The sequence below is a fragment of the Megalobrama amblycephala genome, linkage group LG21 (assembly GCF_018812025.1).
Source record: "Megalobrama amblycephala isolate DHTTF-2021 linkage group LG21, ASM1881202v1, whole genome shotgun sequence".
Classification (NCBI taxonomy): domain Eukaryota; kingdom Metazoa; phylum Chordata; class Actinopteri; order Cypriniformes; family Xenocyprididae; genus Megalobrama; species Megalobrama amblycephala.
Genome location: NC_063064.1, coordinates 24,386,872 through 24,413,535, shown reverse-complemented (window position 1 = coordinate 24,413,535; position 26,664 = coordinate 24,386,872). Strand labels below are relative to the sequence as shown.

The window sequence follows — 26,664 nt, the reverse complement described above, 5'->3', positions numbered from 1 at the left end:
TAAGTATGGTATTTATTTGGATGTTTACATTTGATTCTGAATGAGTTTGAGGCTGTGCTCCATGGCTAAAGCTAACATCACACACTGTTGGAGAGATTTATAAAGAATGAAGTTGTGTTTATGAATTATACAGACTGCAAGTGTTTAAAAAATGAAAATAACGACAGTCTTGTCTCCGTGAATACAGTAAGAAACGATGGTAACTTTAACCACATTTAACAGTACATTAGCAACATGCTAACGAAACATTTAGAAAGACAATTTACAAATATCACTAAAAATATCATGTTATCATGGATCATGTCAGTTATTATTGCTCCATCTGCCATTTTTCGCTGTTGTCCTTGCTTGCTTACCTAGTCTGATGATTCAGCTGTGCACATCCAGATGTCCTGCCCTTGTCTAATGCTTGATCATGAGCTGGCATATGCAAATATTGGGGGCGTACATATTAATGATCCCGACTGTTACGTAACAGTTGGTGTTATGTTGAGATTCGCCTGTTCGTCGGAGGTCTTTTAAACAAATGAGATTTATATAAGAAGGAGGAAACAATGGAGTTTGAGACTCACTGTATGTCATTTCCATGTACTGAACTCTTGTTATTCAACTATGCCAATATAAATTCAATTTTTAATTCTAGGGCACCTTTAAAGGTAATAAAGAAATTTAAGAAAGACAAATAAATGTGACTTAACAGTAACAAAGAGGTAAACTGTTATAATATTACAAAACTACCTAAACATTTGGAACAAAAACTCAATTCATTAATAATGTTTAACAATGCTCAACCAAGAATTAAACAGGTCACCAATCTCCCCCTCACACATGAGAACAATGAACTGTGCCTTCTATTGGTGGGAATGAGATCTTCAAAATGAGGCATCAGTCAGGACTCAGAGACCAGGTTTAATATGATGAGTAGATTTACACCGCACCCCTTCTCAACCCCTGCTACAAAGTGCAGAAAGAGACAGAGAGTGAGGTAATACAACATTTTTTATAACCTCTCTTATTCTCTGTCTGAGGATTTAGAGCAAGGTCAAAGAGTCAGCACCATTTCTACTTCACATTACATCACACCACTGTCTCAGAGGACATGAGGGGAGCGAGAACTGAAATAAATGAGGGAGGGGAGAGTGAGACAGTGTGGCTGAGAATGAGACACATACCTATATTTGACATCATGTTCTGAGACATGTTCAGGCTTGCTTAAATCATCAGAAGGAATATCCTGATCGGCTGAAGCCAGATGCAGATGGTGTGATTTTTTCTGTCCTTTACATTTGTTGCTTGACAGATTGTGATATGCGACTCCTGTGAGATCATGGGGACAAGCCAAAACTGTGCAACATCAATGCTCTTATGTCAACCTGTATCCTGGTTGCGATCGACAGCACATTTTACATCAAATGCGTCATTCTTGCTAAAATGATGAAATATTTTGCATGTGACCATTAACCAACATAAGGGGACTGTGAATATGCAAATGTGGTGTTATATTATGGAATAGAATTATTTTATATTTTAATAAATATTTAGGTCAGAAGGGTTTGGGAATCCCTGTACTAAGTGATCAAAGACTGCCAGTTTTGTCCTATGATGAAAGAAATCTTATTCCTGAAATTTGTCTTAACTGGCCAAAATAATAATAATAATTAAAAAAAAAAGCCCCTGGCTTAAGAGAGATAATTATATTTCCCTATTGTGTAGTATTTAAAAGAACAAGCTCCAGTATTAAACAAGGCATTTGCCAACATTGATTGATTAATCACTTTACAACTGATGTAAAGTATTTATCATTGCAGATGATCTGCCACTTTCATTCTTTGGCCTGGAATGTGATCTCTGGACAGTTTAATTAAAATACAATATAATAATGTGGAACTGTCTCTTTACAGCACTAACTGAACAATACAATGACAGTACGCTAAAGCTGAACAGTCAATTGTTGTTGTCTCTGGAGTTTATCAAGCATGTTTTTGTTGTTGCTTCATGAGTGATTGTTTGCATATTACCTTCATAGTCAAACGTAATTGCCATGAAAAGTCTAAATGAAAGAAACAGTTTTAATGGATCTTAAACCATAATTAGAGAATGCTCACAGCTTGTCTGTTCAGACGTGTGCATAAACGGCTCTCTGTTGTGACTCTTCGTGAGGGCAGGGACCTCCCCCATCATTAAAAAGCTCACAAACAGGATAATGAATCCCGGAAGACCCTCCGCGTGGTTCCGCCCGCCCAGTCGCTGTCACTGCTGCCATGGAGATCAAAGACTGCCACTTTGTACTTGCACTCTGCTCCAAACACAATCTTTGAGTTATTCTCTCTCAGTCTGAGCTTTTTGAACCAACATCATAAAGAGTTTTTGTTGAGGTATATAATGTAATATTTATATCAAATATACAGCATCTGAAAACTAATGTACTAAATAACAACATTTCTAAAAAAAATTGTTTGAGAAGAATATATATGTGACCCATGCTGGCAAAATGAGTCGCAATGAGCACATTTTCAAACATGTTTTCACATTCTCTATTAAAAAACCTTCAAAATGATGTATGATTTGCTGGAATCAGACCAAAAAAAAAAATGAATGAGCTACACCTGTTTGACAGCAAAGTCAATTCTGAGAAAAATCGAGCTAAAGTATTCTGAAGGACACCAAATTTGGCACACACCAAGTCAAAACCAAATATCTTTAGGAAAATATATATATATTCAACTTTTTTCCATGATATCACAATTGTTTGATTAACATTAAAGGGTTAGTTCACCCAAAAATAAAAATTCTTTATTCAACAATATCTAGTGATGGGTGATTTCAAAACACTGCTTCATGAAGCTTCAAAGCTTTATGAATCTTTTGTTTCGTATCAGTGGTTCGGAGCGTGTATTAAACGATCTCAAACTGCCAAAATCATGTGATTTCAGTAAACGAGGCTTTGTTATAAGTGTTTCGAAATTTCAATAGTCCACGTGACTTTGGCAGCTTCAAACCACTGATTCGAAACAAAAGATTCATAAAGCTTCAAAGCTTCATGAAGCAGTGTTTTGAAATCGCCCATCACTAGATATTGTTGAATAAAGTCAATATTTCATTTTTTTTGGCACACAAAAAGTTCTCTCGTCACTTCATAACATTAAGGTTGAACCACTGTAGTCACATGAACTGTTTTAAATATGTCTTTAGTAGCTTTCTGGACATTTGAATGTCAAAATTAACTTGCCGTCAATTCAGGCCTCACGAGCCATTGGATTTTATTAAAAATATCTTAATTTGTGTTCCGAAGATGAACGAAGGTCTTACGGGTGTGGAACGACATGAGGGTGAGTAATTAAAGACAGAATTTTCATTTTTGGGTGAACTAACCCTTTAATGAAACAGACATCCTGTATATTAAGACCTACTGTACCACGCAGATCTAATATAATGTCAGATGGTTTTCCCCAACAGTTAACCAAACATTCATTTAAGACAAAACAGATAATGCGTGAATACTCGCCAAGACAGATATTTTAAAATACTGTAATTCTGTGTATATGTGCATTTTTCGTGGACAAATGAAATGTACTCCTCTCAGAAAATGTACAAATAAAGATACATTGGGATCGCTAGATGAGGGCTTAATGAACTCATTTTTGTGAAAACCTCAAATTCGACCAAAATTGACATTTTTCACTTGTTTTGCCTTAGCTCGTATTAGCCCGTGCGCATTCTGACTTATTTTGCCAGCACGGGTCACATATTTTATATACAAATATGATACAGAATATAAAATGATAATTACATTACAGAATGTCAGCAATATGGTGCAGTGGGTATCGCATGCACTCATGCAAATAAGAGCAATTAATTATCAAGCCGATCCAGGATTGAGTCCGGCCTGGATCATCTTGTGTCTTTCTTTCAGCATTCCTGCTTCTCTACATCCTATAAATAAAGGCGAAAAAGCACATAAATTATACAAAAAGACCAAGAGCATTAGTATGTAATGCTGTTAACTGTCAGTTTGTTTCAGGACCTCGTTGGTTTGGTGGTGTCGTGCCCTGTCTGTCACGCTGGCAGCACGTGGTGGCACTCTGGCCTGGTTCCATCACATGCGCTCCGGGCATTGTCCTTCATGCACATCATCACAGACTCACTCATGGTGAGGTGACCTTGCAGAGTCAGGGCTTTCGGGCCAAAAACACCCTGAATTCCCTGCCAGCACCCCCAACTGGACAGAATCCCCTTCTCGCAGTTCTTATCCTGGGGGGAAAATGATTATCTTTCTGTCTGGAAAAGCACAGAAAAGGACAACCGCCCTCCTCCCCCAACATCCACCCTCGAACTTAAGCTTTGCTGACAGCCACTGACTCACACAGCGGCCACAGTCAAGTCTATTTATATGCTGCGGTCTGCGAGGAGGTTTTAACAGTTCGTAGATGATGGTGCAACACTTTCTAGAATTCACTCTATTTGCACTCATTCTCACCTCCAAGGTTCTTTTAACCAAATTCGAAGAAGCCTCTCCTTTGAGGACACTTTGTAAGGTCTAATTTGCCCTTGTTTTCAGGCAAAGCAACAATTGGAGAGATTTTGCCAGCATCAAGGCTGGGGATTTTCACTCTGCATTTGCATGAACCAGTAATGGGCATTCAGGTTAAAAGGGAGCTTAGAGTTTGCTTGCTTGCCTGAGACTTCCTTAAACTTCGTTCATTGCTTGAAACCCAAAAAAAGCTTTTTTCTTAAAGAACACCACGGCCTCTATCAGTGATTGAGGCCATCTTCTCTCAAAGGGCCTGTCCTTGAGATAGAAATAGACCAGGAACAGTTGAGAGTAGTGAAGGTGCTGGATTATCCTGAATCCAACGCGATCACGTCCGAGCAGGTGACTCAGCTGCTCCGCTCGGCTAAAGCCTCCGATGGATTCGGCTGCCCCTTACAGTAAGGCCGAATGGACAGAAGTGCCATTTCAAGGTGAAAAACCCTTTTGGAGTCAAGCAAGGAGATTGTGGAAAAAAGGAAAAACAGTGAGATGGAACAAGAGAAGGTGCAAGCTCTTTCCATTTTTGGTGAAAAAGATCCGCAAGGCTTGATGTGAAAGAGACAAGTGAGACGAAAACCCCGGGAAGAGAGAAGGTCAAAGCGCTGATCAATTCTAGAGTGGAAAATGATTTGTGAGAAAGGATTTGGGACAACAGACGCAAATAGAGAAAAAGGAGACTCGCTGTGAGAGGAACAAGATCAGTGTAGCACACTTTAGCTCAGGATGTCTGGCAGAGCGTGAAGATAGAGATATGGCAAAAAGTGCCAAGCCTTCTGTCTGCTTTTGGATCCCACGAGAGCAAAACTCCCTGCAGACTTGTTACCATACCCGACAAAAGACCTCCTCCAAACCAAACCAAGAAGGACTCTGAGTATTATTAGTAACTGAGTTTTGTTTCCAGGGACATGTACTTGATGGGAGCTTCACGATTAAGATGAGAAGAGAAAGTGTGTGTGTGTGTGTGTGTGTGTGTGAGAGAGATAGAAACAAAGGAGGGAGACTCCACTAGGAGGGCAGTCTCTCTTAATCTGGTGAATCGAGAGAGGTGAGCTACTTAGTTTTGTCAGGAGTAATTTCCACAGGTTTCCTGGACTGTTAGAGAACTGGATGAAGAGGCAACCACACTAAACCCTGCTGTAATTAAAACACACACACACACAATTGGTCACCTGGTACGGAAAGAAAGAACAGAGAATATGAAACCAGTTGGCAATGAAAAATAGCATAACTTTTCATTTCAATGACGCATATATGAACTGAAACAATTTGAATATATTTAAAAGATTTGATGTCACTAACCTTGGAAACTTGGCCAAATTCAGGGGTTATTTTACCCTCAGAAGTGCTTACTGTGTCAAAACAGCATCTTTTACACAGAACTTTGTTTCCAGATGGACTGATAAAACATTTATATGTCCACACTCACGGAAGTTGTGTGAAACCAGTCAATCTAGATCTCACTAGATCATAGGAATGGAAAGTCCTGTTACGATTGATATATAACTCAAGTGTAGTTTGAGTCTAGGTTGTACCTTTTCCTGATTTCTTCCTCTTCCTAATTGCAATTCAAATTTGAATGTAAGGTGTATATATAATAATTTTTGAATGGTAAAGCCTTGATGGAAAGTTTTGAAAAAAGTTTAAAATCCTTGAGGTTCATAGGCCATATTAGACAGAAATAATGACAGATAGATATATAGATAGATAGATAGATAGATGTCAACTTATCCAGAGTAAGCAAAAATCTGCACATATATATACTGCATTCAAACCTCTGCTACCATTTTTGATTTGGTTTTGATCAATATTTTCGACCAGCCTCTGTATGCTAGAAGAGAGTGTGGGGTGAAGATACATCCTAGTAATCAGAGTTTAACAGTCTTAACTCACATCTGCCTCACTCTCCCCATCTCCAATTAAGCCAGAGCAGACTGCAATCTGCTACACAATATGCTTTGTTTCCCTTTAAATTATACACACAACCGCACAACTGTTCAATAAAGAAAATGCATCTTTTTCCCCCCTTCCCTTGATCTCGTTTTTGTTGTTGCCTGGAGGAAAGGCTCTGCGATGGCAGCTTGAGATGCATCAATGCATGTTCAAAAACCAACAGATGTCTGTTTCTCTTTCTCTAGTTGGACAGTCTGTGTTCGTCTTGGTTGCAACAGCCAGACCTTCACATTGTTATTGAGTACCGTCTGTCAAGTAGATTCACATCCAACAGCCGAGACAGTGGAGAGAATAAAAAAACAGAAACAGTCATCGGACAAATAAAACACAGGACAAAATAAATACATAATGTACTAACAACAATAAAAAAAGCTATTTTAAGTCATTAAGTAGGAAACACCACATACACTTATTTATACAAACAAGCACGTCCGCTTGCAGGCAATTTTAACCTCTTCCACTTGACCTTTGTTCTCAGTCGACCTGACACCGGGACACAGCATGTCTTCAGGAGATCCACAGAAATAGAAGCAATGTCTCAGCCACGACCCTTTAACCCCTTCCGCTCTCCCTGTCGTCCTGACGAAGGCCGGCTGACAGCAGGAATTAAATAGAAAGGGTGAGATCTTGGTTGCCTCACGAATGACAGTCTCTGCCGCTACTCGGCAGAATTTCTTATCCTCTGCCTTTCCAGTTTGTCCTATTAGGATGAGAAAAAAGGCAACGGGAATGGGCGATTTCTTGTGTTCCTGTCTCTTTGGAGCAGGGCGAGAACAGACGAGCAAGAGAGAAAGAGGCAGTTCATAAAAAAATAAGGAGGCAGAGAGCAAAGAACATGGGACACAGAAGCACAGAACATCCTCTCTCGGGGTTACGCTCGCGGCAGCAGTGGATCGTTTAGAGGAGATGGTGAGAGTGAGCGCCTGTCTGATGCTACTACAGAGGAGAACAAGGAAGGCCGTGCTTCATTAGCATTGCCTTTGCTGGAGCTGTCCGTAGTGCTGAACGGAGCTGTGATCCCACTAAGGGCGGCTCTACACACGCCACCCGCAGAGAGGCTGACGTTTCAGAAGACTAAACGCAAATAAAAAGCATGGAGGAGAAGAATCGCTGGTGCCTTGGAAAGTGGACGCGTGACAGGTGCCGCTTTGGACACGGATGCAAACGGATGTGATTTCATTTCTGTTTAAAGGGCTATTCGACTGCACTGTCATGGCCTGTTGTTGTGATGGGCTTTTATCCTCCGGTAACAGTGGAATCCATTCAGGCCACAGGAAGTGCGCTGCACGCACACAGGGTATGTAAATGGAGATGTATTTGAGGGGATTATTGTCAATTATGTTGTTTTCTGGGTTATTGGTTTCAAAGAATACCTATATGGTCTCATTCAATTCGACCGCTGGGCAATGTTATCTTTTATGTGATCTGTTTTGTGAAACCACCCTGTGGCTTAGTGCAATTCACAAATACTTGAGCTCAGTTGCAGAACCTAGTGAGCTAACAACCTGGAAAGCATTTTAAGTCATCATAGGCATGCAAAATGTAGGTTAAAAACGTTATGCAGACTGCTAACTTTCTCTAAGCGGTAACTCGGATTCTAAGGCAGTGGCACAATACGGTAAAAACAGCAACATCTTGAAATATCATTGCAATTTACAGTAACTGCTTGCTAGGTTAATATATTTTAAAATGTTAATTTATCCCTGTTTTCGAAGCTGAATTTTCAGCATCATTACTCCAATCTTCAGTGTCACATGATCCTTCAGAAATCATTCTAATATGCTGATTTGGTCAAAAGAAACAATTTTTTTAACTTCTTATCAACGTCGAAAACAGTTGTGCTGCTTAATATTTTTGTGGAAACAGTAATATGTTTTTTTTTCCAGGATTATTTGATGAATAGAAATTTCAAAACAACTTTTAATTGTAAGATTATACATGTCTTCCCTAGTCCAAATAAAGTTTAATTATAAGTCAGTATACTTAGTATGAAATAAATGTATTTTAAATAGATTTTGGTATAGTTTTTTTTATTTTTACTAGGGCTTTAATGCCTCTTTTAATGCATCCTTGCTGAATAAAAATATTAATTTCTTTAAAAAAATCTTAATGACCCCAAAATTTTGAATAATGGAAGTTGTTTAAAGGGTTAGTTCACCAAAAAAATGAAATTTCTGTCATTAATTACTCACCCTCATGTCATTCCACAACCGTAAGACCTTTGTTCATCTTTGGAACACAAATAAAGATATTTTTGATGAAATCCACAACATCCTTTTTTAAAAAAAAAATTTTTTTATCCCCCATAGAGAGCAACATAATTACATTCAAGGTCCAGAAAAGTAGTAAAGACATCGTTAAAATAGTAAGTGTGGTTCATGTTATGAAGCAACAAGAATACTTTTTGTGCACAAAACAAAACAAAACAAAACAAAAATAACTACTTTATCTTCTCTTGCCTGTCAGTCTTCTATAGGCCAATACTGAGCCAGCGTTCGGACTTAAACACGGAAGCGCTGCACTGCGTCAACTGAGTAGGAGACTGACAGGCAAGAGAAGTATTGTTGAATAGTAGTTATTTTTGTTTAGTTTTCGTGCACAAAAAGTATTCCCGTTTCTTCATAACATTAAGGTTGAACCACTGTAGTCACATGGAGTATTTTAACGACGTCTAGGATAAAAAACCTCTTGGATTTCATCAAAAATATCTTAATTTGTGTTCTGAAGATGAATGAAGGTCTTGCAGGTTTGGAACGACACAAGGGTCAGTACTTAATGACAGAAATTCCATTTTTGGGTGAACTAACCCTTTTGACATCTGCTGTCACTGCTTGACATGTCACGTCAATTACCCATGTATCTTTACCGAGATGGCAATTCGAAGCTCTGTGGAAAACAACAACCACCACCACCACCACTACACACACACAAATCACCCATTTGTCAAGATCATCTATATTTTATTCTTAGATATCTTAGCAACAATCAACAACTGGTCGAGTCTCTCATGTGCTTCACGTGTCAAGCACTATTTAAAAGGCATGTGCAGTTGCTGCCAATGTCAGTCATTCACTTATGATACTTGCCAAGTATGTGGTAGACGGCAAGTTATCCATTATCATTCCTTTCTTTTAAGCTACCAAAATTCCCAAAATCTAAATAACACCAGTGCACAACTCCACAGCCAAAATTTCCCCCACATTTCCACTTGATTCATTAAATTGGAACGTACACCTTTGGAAACAGCATTAATTATTATTTACAATACAATGAATAGCGTGATTGTGGGTAGAAGAGGCTTTCATCTCTCCAGGAGGTGCCACCCTCCCTCCCTGTCCTCACCCCGACTCTCACGTAACCGTGCATAAAATGAGATTTCTCAATGAGCGAGAAGATGCGCGAGAACATATGCGTCCTTTTAATGAGGGAAACTGAACGAGTTAGTGGAACCAGAAAAAAAGGAAGTGACATTCGTCTGTTTTAAAGGCAAACAAAAGAGTTCTTTGCATCGTTTTTCTTTTCCTTATTTTATTTTAAGCATTTCACCAAATGATGTCACCGCAATAATGTCTATCCAATAACAGGAATGTTGTTTCAAAGAATCAAAAAAGGTGATACGAGTGCACTAAGTCCAGGGAGAACAAGAGAGAGAGAAAGAGATGTGATTTCACAGGTAATCTCATTCTGATGTCACGCCTGATTGAGAGCAGTAAAGGGGAAAATCACATCAGGAATAGCAGAACAGAAAACATCATGAGGAGGAATGTGAAAACTTGCCAATTACACAATGAAAAAACACCAAACACGTGCACGCACACACAATGAGACAGACAAACACTAAAGGAAACAAAGAAATCGAATGTCTAACAACAACAACAAAAAAAAGCAGAAGATCCAAGACCAAAAAAAGCAGCAGATCCAAGAACAAATCTGCAGAGAAGGAGTGTGTATTATATCAGTGAGGTTTGCTAAGTAGTACAAATACTCCTGACACTCAGGGATCTACTGTCAGCGGCTCTCGTAATACAGAACCGCTGTCTTTGCATAGTACCGTCTCTCTTGAGGGGGACGAAACTTAACTAATATTCTTTTCTTATTTCAAAAATATATATATAAAAAAAAGTACATCAGTAATCGTTCTAAGTATTTCCATGCATAATACGTTTTGTGATTAATTTGGCATTAACGTGAATACAAACGAGGGTCAATCACACTGAAAAAGGTCATTTATATTTATAATAAACATTTTAAGATATATCTACTTTATCAAAGATGCTAAAATATATATTTTTCATACGAATACAGAACGTACAGCAGGGCTAAATGTGTATGTATAGAAAAGGGTAAATGTGATTTGACAGATTTGAACTGCTATTGTTCAAAGCGTCTATGTATGTGAAAAGACGCATGTCGGAGTGCCTTAAAGAGCAGTGTGAAGCCTTTTAAAGAGTAATAATTGGTCTGTTTATGACATTTAAAAAAAAAAAAAAAAAAAAAAAACAAGACAAGTGCTTGGCCCAAAGGTCACTCTAAACCGTCCGGTAATTAGCTGCTTAATAAAAAAACAGCGACGAGTTTTCATCCTGGACCCAACCAGCACAATAACTCGCACTTCTGTGGACAAGAAGTCTGTTGTTGGAGGTAAAAGGGCAGAGGAGACGGATAGGAAAGGTTAATTGTTAAGACTTTTCCTATGCGCGTATGTGCGCAACCCGCCCGGCATTTATTAGCAAAAGGTGACTGCGAGCTTTGTGTTTCTTTTTTGCGTCTGTGTCACTGTAGTGACTACAGAGGTCAAACCCGAGAGGTCTGGGGAGGCGGTGATGTCATCACAGGGCACGCAGGCGGGCGAGCAAGGCCTCCACGTCCGTGTCACCATTGGATGAGCAAAGCGTCGGAGTTTGCTCTTTTTCCTTCTCTCGCTCTCTCGCTTTTTCTTTCTCCCTCTCGGGCCGGTGGGTCGGCCTGTGGGCTGCAGACGGATGGGGTTCGCTCTCGTAATGAGGCTCCTTGGCAGTGGGTGCTCGTGTCGAGTTGGAATTGATATTCTGCCGCGACCGTGACCTTTGCAGAGGTGCCTTCATGTTTTCTGCAGGAGGGATGGGAGAGAGATAGGGAGAGAGAGAGAGAGAGAGAAAAAAAAAAAAACAGTTTCTCATGAAAACATTTATAGAAGTTAGCAGCTTTTTGAGAACGGGTTGTGAAGACATTGAAGTCATCAAAGAAATGAGAGAGGAAGACGGAGAGCGATGCAGCCGACAGCATGACAACACAATAAAAATTAAAGAGGCGCAGATGCTCGCTCACCTCAGTACCTTCACCTCTCGCACTTTTTATTGCCGCTGCTGTTCTTCTAGCCTTTCCAGCATTAAATCTCTGATCTGTGAGGTGGCGCAGGGGCTGGTGGGAAGCCGTCTCACTGACTTAATGCTCTGCACTGCTTCGCTAACCCAGCACATCTACCTGAACAACTTAAAGCCATCAGACTGATGCAACCTCTGACCGTCCATCTCTCACTCACTACCACCTTCCAGACTGAGAGAGATACGTGCAGAGGGGTTCACGAGTCTGAGATCAACAGTGAAAAATGCTTTGATTTTTAATTATAAATTATATGACCAGCATAACAATTTGACTGAAAAAAAAAAAAGTAAAAACAAAAAAGGCTACTAGCAGCAGCATTAGATTAGATACCTAGAAATAATGCAATCTTCATTTCACATAATTTTTTCCTTTTGTTTTAAACTTCTAAAAATCTTAAAATTTGGATTTAAAATTCCAAAATTGATTAAATGTGGTCTCATCTTGAAGCCTGTTTTCTGAGTAACAAAATTAAAACAAGTAACCGTGAGATATAAAGTCAGATATTATTCCTTTCATTTGAGGTTTTATCAGTGTTTTTACTTTATTTCTCATTATCAGGACTTCACATCTTGTATGTGATTTAAGTCTCAATTATGTGAAATAACATAATATAGAGTTGCAATTCTGAGATGAAGTCACATTGTAAAATATAGTCATAAATACAAGCAATAAAGTTGACTGCAAAATATGAAGTGGAAAATGTGAGATATAAAGTCACAATTATGAGAAATAAATATTGTATTGTTTTTAAATGATGTTAAAATGGGCTTCCATTAGTCTTGAGAGTTTTGAACTCACTGCAACCCCAAGAAAATAGGGTTTATGTATGTATAAATTTTTATAAAGGAAACAAACAAAGCAAATGAATAAATAAGAGGGAAAAGGTGGAAAAAATTCCAGATTCATCTGACCTTGCATTGACCTGTGTGGATGCTGTATGGAAAGGTGTGCCTGAGAAACTACTATAAGTTTTCGTGGTTGGTTCTAGACTGAGCGGTTTTATCATCACATCAGCGGCGATTACTGTGCCGGGCTCGGCTCTCTGATGACAGCATATATTACAGCCACGGCGAGCAAAAAAAAAAAAAAAAAACCGCTCCAGCATTACAAACAGAGCCTCACCAAGGTGCAAAGCACACTTCAGTGCAGGAGCGAGGGACAGAGTGATGTATGAGTGCTTTAAACAAGGACAATCTCTACAAACAAGAAAAGATGGAGAATGAGAGAGGGAGAAGAAAAGAGTCAGCGATAAACTTCCACAGCAAAGCAAAGACACTGCAATGAAGGAACATACAGGCATGATGTTTTCTTCATCCTCCAACAAATTCCACATTGAAAATGCTCAACTGCAGCTGATTTGGTTTCTCCACATAACAGTTTATAAAGCTGCAGATTTAGTCACAGATGCAAAAAAAACAAACATCTTCATCAAGCTATAAGACCATGATAGCAAAAGAAACTACATTGTCTCAAGGGAAGTGCCTGCTTGTCTATGATGCTAGAGTGTTGTGAGTGGTTTCCAAAATGTTTCTTTGAGGTTGCAAAGGGTTATCTGGCCGAAGTCAAAAAAGTCTCTAGATATAATGCGCTCTTCAGTGCAAGTCTAAGGAATACTTTGATAGAAACCTGATGTGTTTTTCAGCATTCTTTAATGTACTTTTTTTTTTTTTTTTTTTTTTTTTAAAACCCTTAATTCTTTAAACTAGTCTATGCACAATAACAATAGTATCATTAGCCTAAACAAGCACCATTCATTTATCTTATATTTAGACCTTATAGGTTATGCATGATTATGTATATGTCAAGAACTATAAGGATAAATAATGTGTGAATGCTATCATGTGTTGACCTTTTTAAAATTTTCTCATGGCTTATCTAAGCAATGTGCTTAGAATTAAAAAAAAAATTATGTGTCTATAATTTTGTGCATGCTCTCAATGGCGAAACATACAGTAAATGGGTCAGAATGCAGTCCATTGTGTCAAACAGAGTAAATGAGGGGTTTGAGATGAATGGTGGCTGTAATGTACAGTATATGGGAGTGTGTGGTGAGCCATGGTAGCGTGTGTGTGGTAGTGAGTTCTCTGCGCTCTCATTACTACTTTGTGAGAATGTGCACTCGTTTGTCTCAGTGTGCCGCTCTCTGCCCTATGCTTCAGGCCACTTTCATTAGTCTCTTTGGCTCTTCCTCTTTCGCCTTCATTTCCTGCACATCCCATTTGCTGTTTCCCGTTCTTAAAATAATCTTTCTTTTTCTCCACATGACTTTGTTTGGCTTCATACTGCTTAATTTCTTTATCCTCTACTACTTTTTCTCTTTCTTGAGTGCCACAAAGTGACCCTGTTGATATGGAGAGGCTGCGTGTCTCTCATTAGCGTGAGGTTGAGGTCTGTGTGTCTTAATGAGCTGTAAAACACAAGCTATGATGGAGACACTGCACGACTACATGACTTCTGATTTGTGCTTTTCAGTAGCAGATGCCAAGTTTTTTTCCGAAACTTTTTACAAGCAGTGAGAAACTGTATGCTGTATCCCAAATCTTTTAAAACCATTCAATAGCTTGGTATGCACAACAGACTGAAATTAGTTATAAACAGACAATCTTGCTTGACAGTTTTGGGCACTACTCACTTTCATTCTAAGGAAAAAAGCAGCTCGGACATACTGATATAAAAAGTGCCATTTTGTGTTTCATTGAAGAATATGAGGGTAAGTAAATGATGACATTTTTGGGTGAACTATTCCTTTAATATGGTAGAACTTGTAGGCCAGGCTTAAATTGCAACAGTTAATTAAATAAAAATCTTTAAAACCTCCAATCTAATGTTTTATTTCTCTGGCCAATAACTTTAAATTAATATTCTAAAACATTCAAATCTATCCATCCTTTGAGATTCCCTCGAGCGTCTATGAAGCAAACACACACTGCGGTAGAAGTCTGAATGCCACGTTCCTTTCATCAGTACGTACCTCCTCAGTTAGGCTCATAAAACTTGTTCACGTCCAGACTGAGCCATCTGAGAAAGACACTCTCATTCCTCTCTTCAAATAGAACAGGGCTGAAATACCAGTTTCTGACTTTAGAGATCATTTGCTCAATTTGCATTTGCACTGGGGGCCGCTGAGAAGCTCACTTTCTTTTCATCTCTGTGCTCTCCTCCTTTCTTTCCCCACTCTTCGGCAGAAGTTTTGGCAGGAGACTCGACGGAACGTGACAGCAGATGAGGGCACTTGATCAAGCTAACGAGCTCGCACGCAGACAGGCGTCCGATTAGTTGCAATGGAGCCTGTCTCACACCATTCGGGACTTTAGGAGCTCCGCACAATGCAATCGGTGACACATAATTTCCCCCTCTGCACGTCGTACGGCTCGCCATATAATCTATAGAAGTATTAGGAATGATTATACCATCCGTCTGACTGCAATCTAGCGTTCTAAGCCTGGAAATGGCACCTGGTGATGGCTGAAGTCACATTTGCATGGAAATTAACATGACTGTGCTCAGTGGGAGGAACAGGTTAGCAGCAGTTCATGCTACTGATACTCCTTTGACAGGACTTTGCAGGGTCATACATATAAAACTTAGTTACACATGTCCAAAATGCATGTATGATATGTGAAACGATAAGGGTGCACAATATATTAATATAAAATTGCCTGACATTAAAGACGTTTTAATAATTTATCAGCATCACTCTATATTGTATATACTGTATTTATATACAGTTTTGAAATAAGTCTATCATGCTCACCAAGGCTGCATTTATTAGATTAAAAAAAAAAAACAATGAAAACAGTAATATTGCAAAATATTTTTACAATTTAAAATAACTGTTCTAATTTAATATATTTTAAAATGTAATTTATTCCTGTGATGCCAATGCTGAATTTTCCAGTAGCCCCTCACTGAAGAACACACGAGATCCAGGGGGTGGAGACAGGTAGGTTTAGGGCAGGGGTGCCCAACCCTGTTCCTGAAGATCTACCTACCTGCAAAGTTTAGCTCCAACCCTGATAAAACGCACCTGAATCAGCTAATTAAGATCTTCAGGAGCAATTGATAATTACAGACAGGTGTGTAGAACAGGGCTGGAGCTGAACCAAAGCCACTGGAAGGCAAGCCTGCAACCTTTAGCCAAAAAAGCGTAACGGCTAAAGCTAATGCTCCGCCCTCCCACGGTACACAGGGAATGAGACCGGAGGCTGTTTTTTGAATGGAAGTCAATGGATGAGAGGCTTCACTATGCTGATTCAACAGCTTTTGTGGGGAAATAGCTAATCGTTTAATTAATGGACAGCTTGTTTGCCAATCTTCAGAATGTTTTACACTAAACAATACTTTCGTTGGGAACTATATATAGATTTTAGCTTGATGAAAATTTATTTTTTTAAGAGAAGGCAGACTAGGGAATGTTGCGACTGACGTCATTGTCATTACATGATAGGCTGAGAGGTGCCACACGTGATTAAGTTAGCCGTTACGCTTTCTCCAATGGTAAGAGATACAGACCCTCTTATCTCCCCATTATATACAATCTCTGGCTGAACTCTGCAGGAAAGTACCCCTGGTTCAGGGCTATGTAAAGTGGGAGGAGTTGGATCTAGACCTGGATCTCGTGTTCTGCAGTGAGGACCATCTCGAATTTTCAGTGTCATTACTCCAGTCTTCAGTGTCACCTTCAGAAATAATTCTAATATGATTATTGCCTAATAATTCTAATACTAATTATCACCTATGACGTAATAATATCTTATTGGCCAAATATTGGTGCATGCATAAAAAAAAAAAAATACTGGTACTATGTTGGGCTGCCACTTACAGTGCAAGCCAAAGCAAAGTCTGAGTCCACTCCAAAAAAAAAAAAAAAAAAAAAAAAAAAAAAAAAAAAAGGGAGTTTTTTCAGGACAATGCATGGGAAATTAAGTTCACCTGCTGTGAGTTATAGCAGCAACATAAGCCAAAGTGAGCTGATGTAACACTACGGTTTGATGACTAAATTTAGCTTAATGATCAGGCTGTCCTACTGGCCCTCTCTCGTTTGGACTCTGTGTGCACTCGTTTATCTACATTTAGGCGGAAAAGGGGAGATGGCACATGCGGACAAGGTCAAGGGAAATCAGAGCTAATTCTGAGCGGGTGAATTAGACCAGAACTACTGGTAATAAATAATGCCTTAATTGATGCCTTACGGTGCACAGAGACGTGATTATGGGCTGCCACATGAATAACAGGGAACCCTGGGCGACAGAATATGGGTTTGGTTCTGCGCAAATGGCAAACAATGTCAGACTGCGAGAGACTGTGTGCGCGTATTTGATGTGGCGACTCTCAAATGAGGAGACCAGTGCGAGAGGGGAGCCCTGACTGATAAAGAGGGTTGTAATTCAGAGCCTATGATGCTCTAATGTCCCTCTTTGTCTGACTGAAGGACTCGGAGAGCGATGACCTGCACATTATCCCCTATGCCTACATGAGTTAAGCAGTAATTAAGCATATCAGTAGAGACATGCCTCATCCACCGGGCACCCAAGAGCCACCCACTGATGCCACAGGTAAAGCATGTTTTTATGGGTTTCTATGCTCTTCAACTGACATTTATGACAGAGGGAAGGCAATTAATATTAAAAAGATAAAAAGGAGGAGGAGAGGAGGTTCAAGAGAGGCTGTAACTCTCTAATTACCAAGCTGAAGAAGTAGTGTAACCCCTGAACCCAAGCAACAGTAATGCATATCAAAGCTGGTCCATGTGTTGTTCTGGGATCAGCAAGTGTGAACACTGAAACACAGAAAGAGAATAAGTAATGATTCACGTTTAAACGGCATAATTCAGAGGTTTCCTTTTCTTCTCCAAAGACACTGTCTTATGTTGCATGCGCATCTCTTTTTGGTTTATGTGCCTCTGTGTGTGTGTGTGCATTTGCATGTATTTGTGTATCAGAGATCTTGTGGTATTGAGATCACACAAATGTGACTTGGGTCTGGGTTTGGGTTACGGTCTCAGACAAGACCATCTTTTATTTCCAGCATGCCAAAGCAGCAAACACCTCAACCACTTTTGGAAAAATAAGTCACTCAAAAATTACAAATGTGTTATTTATTCAAACTCATATTATTCCAAACTTGTATGACTTTCAGAGAAGATATTTTAAAGAATGTTTCAGCTGTTTCTGTCCATAAAATAAAAGTCAATGGGTGACACCAACCTCAAACAACCAACTTCAGTGTCAACTAAAACCTCAATGGACATAAAATGTCATGATATTTGAGGATGGATTTGTGTTGCAATATTTGATGTATTCTGTGTGTGAATACAATGAGCAATGTTTTGATTCGAGAGTCAATGTTTTTAAATTTAACTTGCACATCATACAAATCGATTGTGTTGCTACAGGATGCCAGAATTTAAATTTTTGGGTGAACTATCCCTTTAAGACAGTGTAATATCTTCAGTCTCCAGCAATCAGTCTGATGAATCTGTCTGAATATGCCTGAATATAAGTCTTTGATTGCATTGCTCATTAATTCTGAATTTTCCCAGCCTGATTCCTGGACCAACAGATCTGATTCTTGAAGGGGTCTAGTCTTGGTCTCGGTTCAATCTGTACTCCAACTCTGGTGTGTGTACCTGTATAAACCCTCTTCCTCTGTGTGGCAGTTGTATTGAATAATCAGAGTCTTTAACAAAGAGCAGCAGTGGGGAGTTGTAATCCCACAGCATTCAGCGCCTCACAAAAATTAATTACAAATGAAAACGGCTTAATGCTTACTTGATCCCGGGGAGAGAAGAGAATGTCACCAAATTATATTTGTTTAGGGGATAAGGGGGGAGAGAGAAAGAGTCAGAGTGAGAGAGGGAGATGCATGTTGTGCTGTTTCATGATTTTGAGATGAAACATCTGTATCTCAGCATCAGAGAGACTCTAGAGAGATCTTTGATGTTGACAAAATAATCAGTATGCCATTTTGAACAACATTAGCGGTTAAAAGAGGTAAACACTTCACATGCATACAGTATGTACGCACATGAGGGAGTGATACAACTATTTCAGGTTACATGAAGGGCACAATGTGCGATTGACATGCTTAAGTGTTCACACATATGCTCTTAAGTAATTTAATTTAATATGCATGCTCTAACTAGCAGCCCACACAAACCAGGACAAGACCAATAATACACAGACAAACTCAGCCTCGAAGATGAACAAATGAACAAGTAATTAAATCTGAGAACATACCGTTCTGCAAAAAGAGAGGGGGCGATGTATTTTGGAAAACTGAGTCTGACCCAGTCATGTGACCAGTTGAATGTTACTGTGTGTCTTACCGAAACAAAACGTTTTCAAGATAACAGAAATAGGTTGGACAGCACATGGCTTGATGTATACTGTAGATCCTCCATGACACGGACAACAAACACAAGCATTGGGGGGTAATCGAAGGATCATATCCAAGAGAAGTGTTGACCAATCAAGTGGTATGTAATGACTGCTACATGCTAGCTAATGACCTGAGGTTACCACCACCATTTTATTGCTAAATATGGCTACAACATTCCTCTTGTCACCTATGCTTTAGCTGGACTTTCATGCAGTAATTTGATTTGATTATGATTCATCAACTGCCTTAAAGGAATAGTTCACCCCAAATTGCAAATGATGTAATCATTTACTCACTCCGTCATTCCAAACCTATATTACCTTCTTCTGTGGAACATAAAAAAAAGATATTTAGAAAATATCCCCCCAATATAATAGAAGTCATTGGTAACCAAAGCTGTTTGGTTAATAACATTCTTCAAAATATCTTTTGTGTCCTGCAGAAGAAAGAAAGAAAGCAATTCTGGTTTGGAATAATATAAATGACTTCAAAATTTTAATTTTTGGAGAAAAAAAAAAAAAAAAAAAAAAACCCTTTAAGTTCCTGGACGAGTCCACCAACATAGGGTTGTTGCATAGTGATTAAAGATCAGGGGTCTCATTTAAAAAGCGTGCGTATGCACAAAACAGGGCTGGAAACGTGCGGACGGCAGTTCCCACGCAAAGGTTGTGATCTGTAAAAAACAAACTTGACGGGAGAATGTGCGCACCTTTAAGCAAACTTTGAGCCGTGCGTACGCACATTCTGGAGACAAAGGGTATTGGCGACACCGATGGTGAGCTGAGGGACTGACGGCAGATGAAGGAAAATCACTTTAAATCCTCATTATGAGTCATAATCATAAATACAGTGCATGTTCACAATAACAGTTTAAATAAATAAAAAAGAATGATTTAAACCATGGAAACTCACGTTTTCATTTTGATATACACATTTACATTAATATTACACTTTCACTAATGGCGATAAGCACTGAAATTACATTACGCAGTCATTACGTAGAAGTTAATCAAACGTGATATGAATTCAGATAGTAGATGTGCTACTTTCGATCACTTTTCCTGTGACGCGCTGCTTTAATGACAGCGAGAAGCACAAGGAGCACAATAATTCCTCTTTAAACTACACTGCAGATGTTATGATAAAATATTTTAGCAAGAACGACGATCAATGCACACTTAACTTAGATAGTATGGAAGACACTGCTGGATTCGGTGGTCGAACGGTCCGTTGTCTAGTTTGAATAGTTCCAATGATAATAGCTTACTGTATAACCGCAGCCGCAGGAGGTGTTGATGTCGTGTGAAGGATCTTCAAACAATTATGAAGGATATAATTTGAGGGAAACGGTAAGATTTGCACGTTTACTTTTTAAAAATACTTTAGTGAAGTGTCGAGAAAAACAGTTGTATTTACACTGCAATAAATAAGTAGGCCTATCTGTTTCCACTAAAAAATATAGCCTATAAACTTCCTAAAAGATATGTTCACCTTATCAGCAAAACTGCATAAATTTGATTAGAATTGTTTAAAACTATTAAAATACTATTTGCCCAGTGGAAATGAATGAATCAACTCTATTCTAAAACCTTTATCTGAAGCATTTGATACAATTTTGTTTTTGTGGATATTTTGATATATTTATTCTAAAACATAAGAATATTGGATGATTTTTAACAATGTAATGTGTATGGCACAAATGTTAACCATGGTGTCATGTGGATGGGAACGTGCATGGAAATGATATGCAGATGAGGTTATGCATAGTAAAACTAGGGTTGCAAAGGGGCGGAAAGTTTCCGGTAAATTTCCGGAAACTTTCCACGGAAACTTAAGCTGGGGAATTTTGGAAATATTCCAATTTGGAAACTTTACAGGAATTTATGGGAATTTATGGGAATTTATTGGAAATTTTGGGAAATTTATTTAAATTTATAATATTTATATAAAAAGTATCATATAAAAAAAAATAAAAAAATGTTTAATTTTGTTTGGTCATAACATGAAATAACAGTTATTTATTTTTCGCATTCAATTAATTCTAATTTAGTAAATATGTAAAATAAATATATTTTTATTGCAGCAATTGTTATGTGTTATTTATTTCAGTGTCACATGATTCTTCAGAAATCATTCTAATATTCTGATCTGATACTCAGTTTTTAACATTGTTGGAAACAGTTGTGCTGCTGAATATTTTTTGGAACCTGTAATACTATTTTCAGGATTCACTGATTAACAAAAAGTTAAGAAGACAGAATTTATTCAAAATCTTTTCTAACAATATCACTTTAATATCACTTTTTGTTTATCAATCTGACACATCCTTGAATAAAAGTAATCAACTGACCCCCCAAATTTTGAATGGTAGTGTATATTGTAACAAAAGATTTCTATTAAAAAATTCTGTTCTTTAAATTTTTATAGAATCCTGAAAAAGTATCACAGGTTATAAAAAATATTAAGCAGCACAACTGTTTCAAACATTGATAACTGAAGGATCATGTGACACTGAAGACTGGAGTAATGATGCTGAAATCAGCTTTATCACAGGAATAAATTATATTTTTATGTATATCAAAATAGAAAACCATTATTTTAAATTGTATTGATGTTTCACAATATTACTGTTTTTTTCTGTATTTCTGATCAAATGTGCATGTTATGGACTGGGGGAATGCACAGAGCATGCAGGGGGCGTGGCCTCAATAGCCCTGCAATAAGTCATGTGACTGTGATTGAGGAATGTGCAGGGTAAAAATTGAACTAAAATTGCATTAAATATGGTTGTTTAACCAAAACTATGCAGCAAGATGTTCTTTTCAACTACATTTAAGTACCCTGTTATAGGCTAACCTGTAATTTTGCAAATTCTCTGTTTATTCCCATTAATTCCCATATATTCCCGTTAATTCCCATTTATTCCCGTTAATTCCCATGGAAAGTTTCCAGCTTTGAAAATTCCCGGAATTTTGCAACCCTAAGTAAAACTAGGCGTCGTAATCTCCATATATGGTGATTTCTGGGAGGAGACAGGGTACGCATGTACGCACAATCTTACACTGACTGGGATTTATAAAGGGATTTGTGCGCAGGTTCTGGCGTACGCATGGTTTTATAAATCAGATTTTTTTTGTCAGAATCTAGCTTTTGCGTGTACATACACTTTAAGGATGAAATCTACGCACAGTTTTATAAATGAGACCCCTGGGCTGGTAACTAAAAGGTTCAAACCCAACTAAGAGCAATCCATTAGCTCTCCCCATTGTACCTTTGGGAAATAAACAATCCCATTTTGCTCCAGAGCTATTGTCCCAGTAATAAGCGTATCGGGAATTATTTTAGGATAAAAGTGCCTGCTAAATGAGTGTTCACTACTAAAGTTTCCTGTCTGTCTTCTTATATGTTGATGGAATTCATCTTCAGAATCAAAATCTCAAAAGGAAGACCCAGCATTTTCTGGTCAACCCAGTCAAATGTTCTGTTGGCATCACAGATGCAAACTATCAGACCATAAGCTTTGGGACAGAGCTAGAACGACAGTGTGAAACAGATTTTGTGACAGATGAGACACAGCAGAGTGTCACCTGACAGTTGCTAAGTGAGACAGACAGTTTGCTGAGATCAGGTCGTCTGTGCCCTCTTCACAAGCTGCTCTACTGCAATGCAAAGTTCATGAACATTTTTGTGCAGATACAGGCATGTGGGTGAAAACATACCTCTAATTGGAAGTAACGTATATCTGTCATTGTGAATCTGCTCACTGCAACTAGAGCGAACGGCTGGAGAGCTGCACAATTAGCCAAGATTCAAGCGAAATCAGTAGTCACACTGGCAGTCTCTGTGAAGCTCCTCAGAACAGGAAGTTGGGTTGGGGTTTAAAGTAATTAGAGAGAAGGAATCTTCATCTGAATGCCAAACCTGATGAGTTTCCTGAATATTTTCTGCTACGGGACATCTGTCTGTTCGGTGTTGCAGGGATGGGTAATTATTCAATCCAGCCCACTCTCATTTATATCGCTGTCTGCGGCTGTCTCACTCCATCTTTCTTACAATTCCCAAAGTCCCTTTCAGTGATTACTACAGTTTTTTTTTTTTTTTTTTGGGGGGGGGGGGGGGGGGGGTTGTTTTAGTCAAAGTTTTTGTCTTCAAAAGAAAATATGCTTTAAATTTAGTGAATATTATGTTAAGCCATCTTCATTTTACTGTATTTTACTCTCAATGAAAAGGCATATAATTTCAGTCAACCAGACCAAAGTGTACCAGACCAAATTAAAAACATTTTGTAAAATTTAAACGTGTAACTATTAAATATAAATGAAATATACAGCTGATAATTGCCTGTTGTATTTACTACTAGTATTTTGGAATCTCAATAAATTACACATATGCACTACTGTTCAAAAGTTTGTCATCAGTAAACTTTTTTGTGAAGCAAATTAATACTTTTCATTAGCATGGACGCATTAAATTGAAAAAAAAAGTGAGTAAAGACACTTGTTACAAAACTTTCTATTCATCACAGAATCCTAAAAAAAGATGTATCACAACTTCTACAAAATATTATGCAGCACAACTCTTTTCAACATTGATAATAATAAGAAATAAAAGGTTTCTTGGGAACCAAATCAGGACATAAGAATGATTTCAGAAGGATTATGTGAACATGAAGACTGGAGTAATGACTGCTGAAATTACATTGAGACGTTAAAATAGAAATTTCACAATATTACTGTTTTTACTGTATTTTTGATCAAACAAATGCAGCCTTGGTGAGCACTTGGTGAGACTTATTTTTAAAACATTTTAAAAATCTTACCGACCCCAAAGATTTGAACTAGTAATTATCACTAAATTTATATGTATGCAACAAAAATAAACCTGCCGTTTTTAGAAGAATTAATCAAAATAGTCAAATTACATTTAAATAATGTAAATACAGGACATTAATCAGCTGTAATCAGCTGTTAAATTAGTATAAAATAATCTTTAGTTTTCATTCAAAAAATTCTCTTCCTCCATCACTTCCTCACTGGCTTTCTCTTTTTCCTGTCCGTCGTCATGAAGTGCTATTGATTTCAGGACTAGTCCAGTCTGTGTGCTCTCTCTCCCTAGATGCTTCCTCTCTCCATCATTTTCTCTATCTCTCCCTTTTTCTCCCATCAAAGTCCTTTAGGTTAATGAGTAGACTGACTGATGAGCTGCAGATGGAGCGAGGAAGGATGAAGAGGGGGATAGAGTGGAGGGGTGCAGACAGTGAACTGTCAGTTACCCAAGATGGGACTTATGGGAGAGGTGGCCGTAATTGATCGGATTCTGCAGTAATGTATTACCACCTTCGCACGCGGATAATGGCTAACGCTGTCTAATGACTGCTGGCAACGACCAACCCTTCATTGATAGCTGATGTTTGCTATTAACTTCCCTTCTCATTACAGACTATAGACTAGTTTTCCATAAGTCTCAGCTGGTTGCTTATTAACTTCGCAAAGATATTTCTGTCGAGGTTTATTCGCATCTTAATTGTGTTTTAGAAATCAATAATCAGATTAATTGCGGCAAAACCACAGATTCTGATCAGGTGTGATGTTACATCATCAGATCAAGAACTATTGTTTTTTAAAGGTTATAGTTTTTTTGAAGTTCACTCCACTCCACCATGGACTTTGAGTTGGGCTGTGTGCTTCTCCTCAAGTTCTCACTCGGCTGCCTTCGACAGCTCTCAATATGCACATCCAGCCTTGTGAAACGTACTTATGAATTCAAAACAGCCTCAAGTCATGCTCCATATTTCATTGAAGTTGAATATTTAAAAAGATCAACCCACTCAAAACCCCATAAACCTTTCTTACGGAGGCTTCTCTGTCCTAAAAATAAAATCTCATATGCCATATCATATTACAGGCGGCTCCATCAGGCTCTCGAGCTTCCTTTAACAAACAGACAGGGCCATTCTGGTAAACAGGCTGTCCACATCTACAAAACGTATGTTCCTCTCCCGGTCTCCACCCTACCCGAACACACTTTCTCTGTCTTTGCCTGCTCTCAAAACAGATCAGATTAAAATCAAGGCACTTTTTAATCGGTTCATGCATTGTGTGAGAATCAAACCAATGATCTAGCATCGCTAGCATCACTCTCTACTATTTGAGAAGTTATTTAGCTACACACACACTATTTTGTGGTGTTTTGTTAACAGTAAACTTTTAGCATATGCACTGCAGTTCCTCCTTTTTCCCCAAGATTTTGCTGTTTATAAATGACACTGCAGTCATACTAAGTGATTTTAAGTCATTATAATTATAAAAAATAGCTGCGAGCAGCAATTATCGGGGTTCAAGTGCTTTAAGGCTTTTAAAGGTATTGTTTAATTAGCAAGCCTGTAACCATCTCGATCAAAGATGGAAAAGACCATTTTTAGCCAATGCACCATAAGAAATATAGTTTCAAGTCTCTGCGACTTATGGTTATCACTTTTAGGAGAGAATGCTGATCCTTGGAAATTTTAACAATTTACCAATTACAAATAATTGTATTTCAAAACTGTATAATTTCCAACTAACCGACACCTTTTCTGAGAGAATTAATATGATGACTAACCTCAGTCCCTCACCTCACAGAGTCTAAAGCAGCAACTGTCCATTCAGTAATTATGAAGTTCTACAGTGAATGGTCATTAAAATACATCTGCCAATCACACAAGGTAAGAAAGGAACACTTCTGCTGTCTGCTTCTGGCATATTTTCTTTATGAGATTGACATTTACACAATGCAAAGATTCATTTTTCTCCTTTCTGACCGGTGTGTTAACCCTTGGGCGCTAAATGTTCGGCTATGAATTCAGGTCGACTGCGGCGCCGCCTTTTGTATCTCTAATACAACAATAATAACGGCACTAATGTCAACAGCTGTGGTACATTTAATCAAATCAGCCTGCCTAATCCTGCCCCGGTCAACAGAACCCAAGTAGAAACAAATGAAGCTCGATTCAGACAGTATAAAAGCAGGTTGAAGGTCACATGTTTTTAATTAAACTTAAACAAATGGCTACGGAGGCAAAAGAAGGCAAATTGTTTCAGCTCATAATCTCTAATGAGACTTTTGGCGTAGGCGATAAGAGCAGATGCCTCGTGCATTCGTGAAAGGTCAACTCTCATTGCCATTCTGACATAGCCTCTCTCGCCTCTTCCCTCGCCCGGCATACGCCCGGTTCCCTCTCAAACAGGGAAAAAAATCAGCAAGAGGTTCTGCTCATGCGTGAAGCTGTAAACAGCACACAGAAAACATTCCTTCTTAATTAGATCGCAATGATGCTTCTGATAAAAAAAATAAAATAAAAAAAAAATAATGATTTTTAAGATGTTACATTTGGTGAATTCTGAAGTGGACTGCCTGTAAAAAAAGACTTTAATAAAATATGCAAAAGCATTATTCGCACA

General features: G+C 38.3%; 1 protein-coding gene and 1 long non-coding RNA gene across 9 annotated transcripts in view; both read right to left on the bottom strand.

The window, feature by feature from the left end:
- Positions 1 to 613: 613 nt before the first annotated feature.
- On the bottom strand, positions 614 to 8,239 carry LOC125257207. 2 transcript variants are annotated; one of them, XR_007182267.1, is made up of 4 exons: positions 6,889 to 8,239; positions 4,025 to 6,729; positions 3,791 to 3,933; positions 614 to 2,296 (listed from the first exon to the last, which is right to left on the bottom strand). It is a non-coding gene; the product is annotated as an uncharacterized LOC125257207 (long non-coding RNA). The 2 variants fall into 2 exon arrangements; XR_007182266.1 differs by having other exon boundaries at positions 4,025 to 8,239.
- Positions 8,240 to 9,992: 1,753 nt separating this feature from the next.
- Positions 9,993 to 26,664, bottom strand: part of diaph3 (diaphanous-related formin 3) — a 333,418-nt gene continuing 316,746 nt past the window's right edge. For 6 of the 7 annotated variants that reach the window (XM_048171944.1, XM_048171949.1, XM_048171946.1 and 3 more), the window contains one exon: positions 9,993 to 11,570. In XM_048171944.1, coding sequence (XP_048027901.1) covers positions 11,311 to 11,570 — 260 coding nt within the window. In that variant the 3' untranslated portion in view covers positions 9,993 to 11,310. Of the gene's footprint in view, positions 11,571 to 11,788; positions 11,945 to 26,664 lie in introns of all 7 variants that reach the window. The other variant, XR_007182073.1, reaches the window with a different exon arrangement.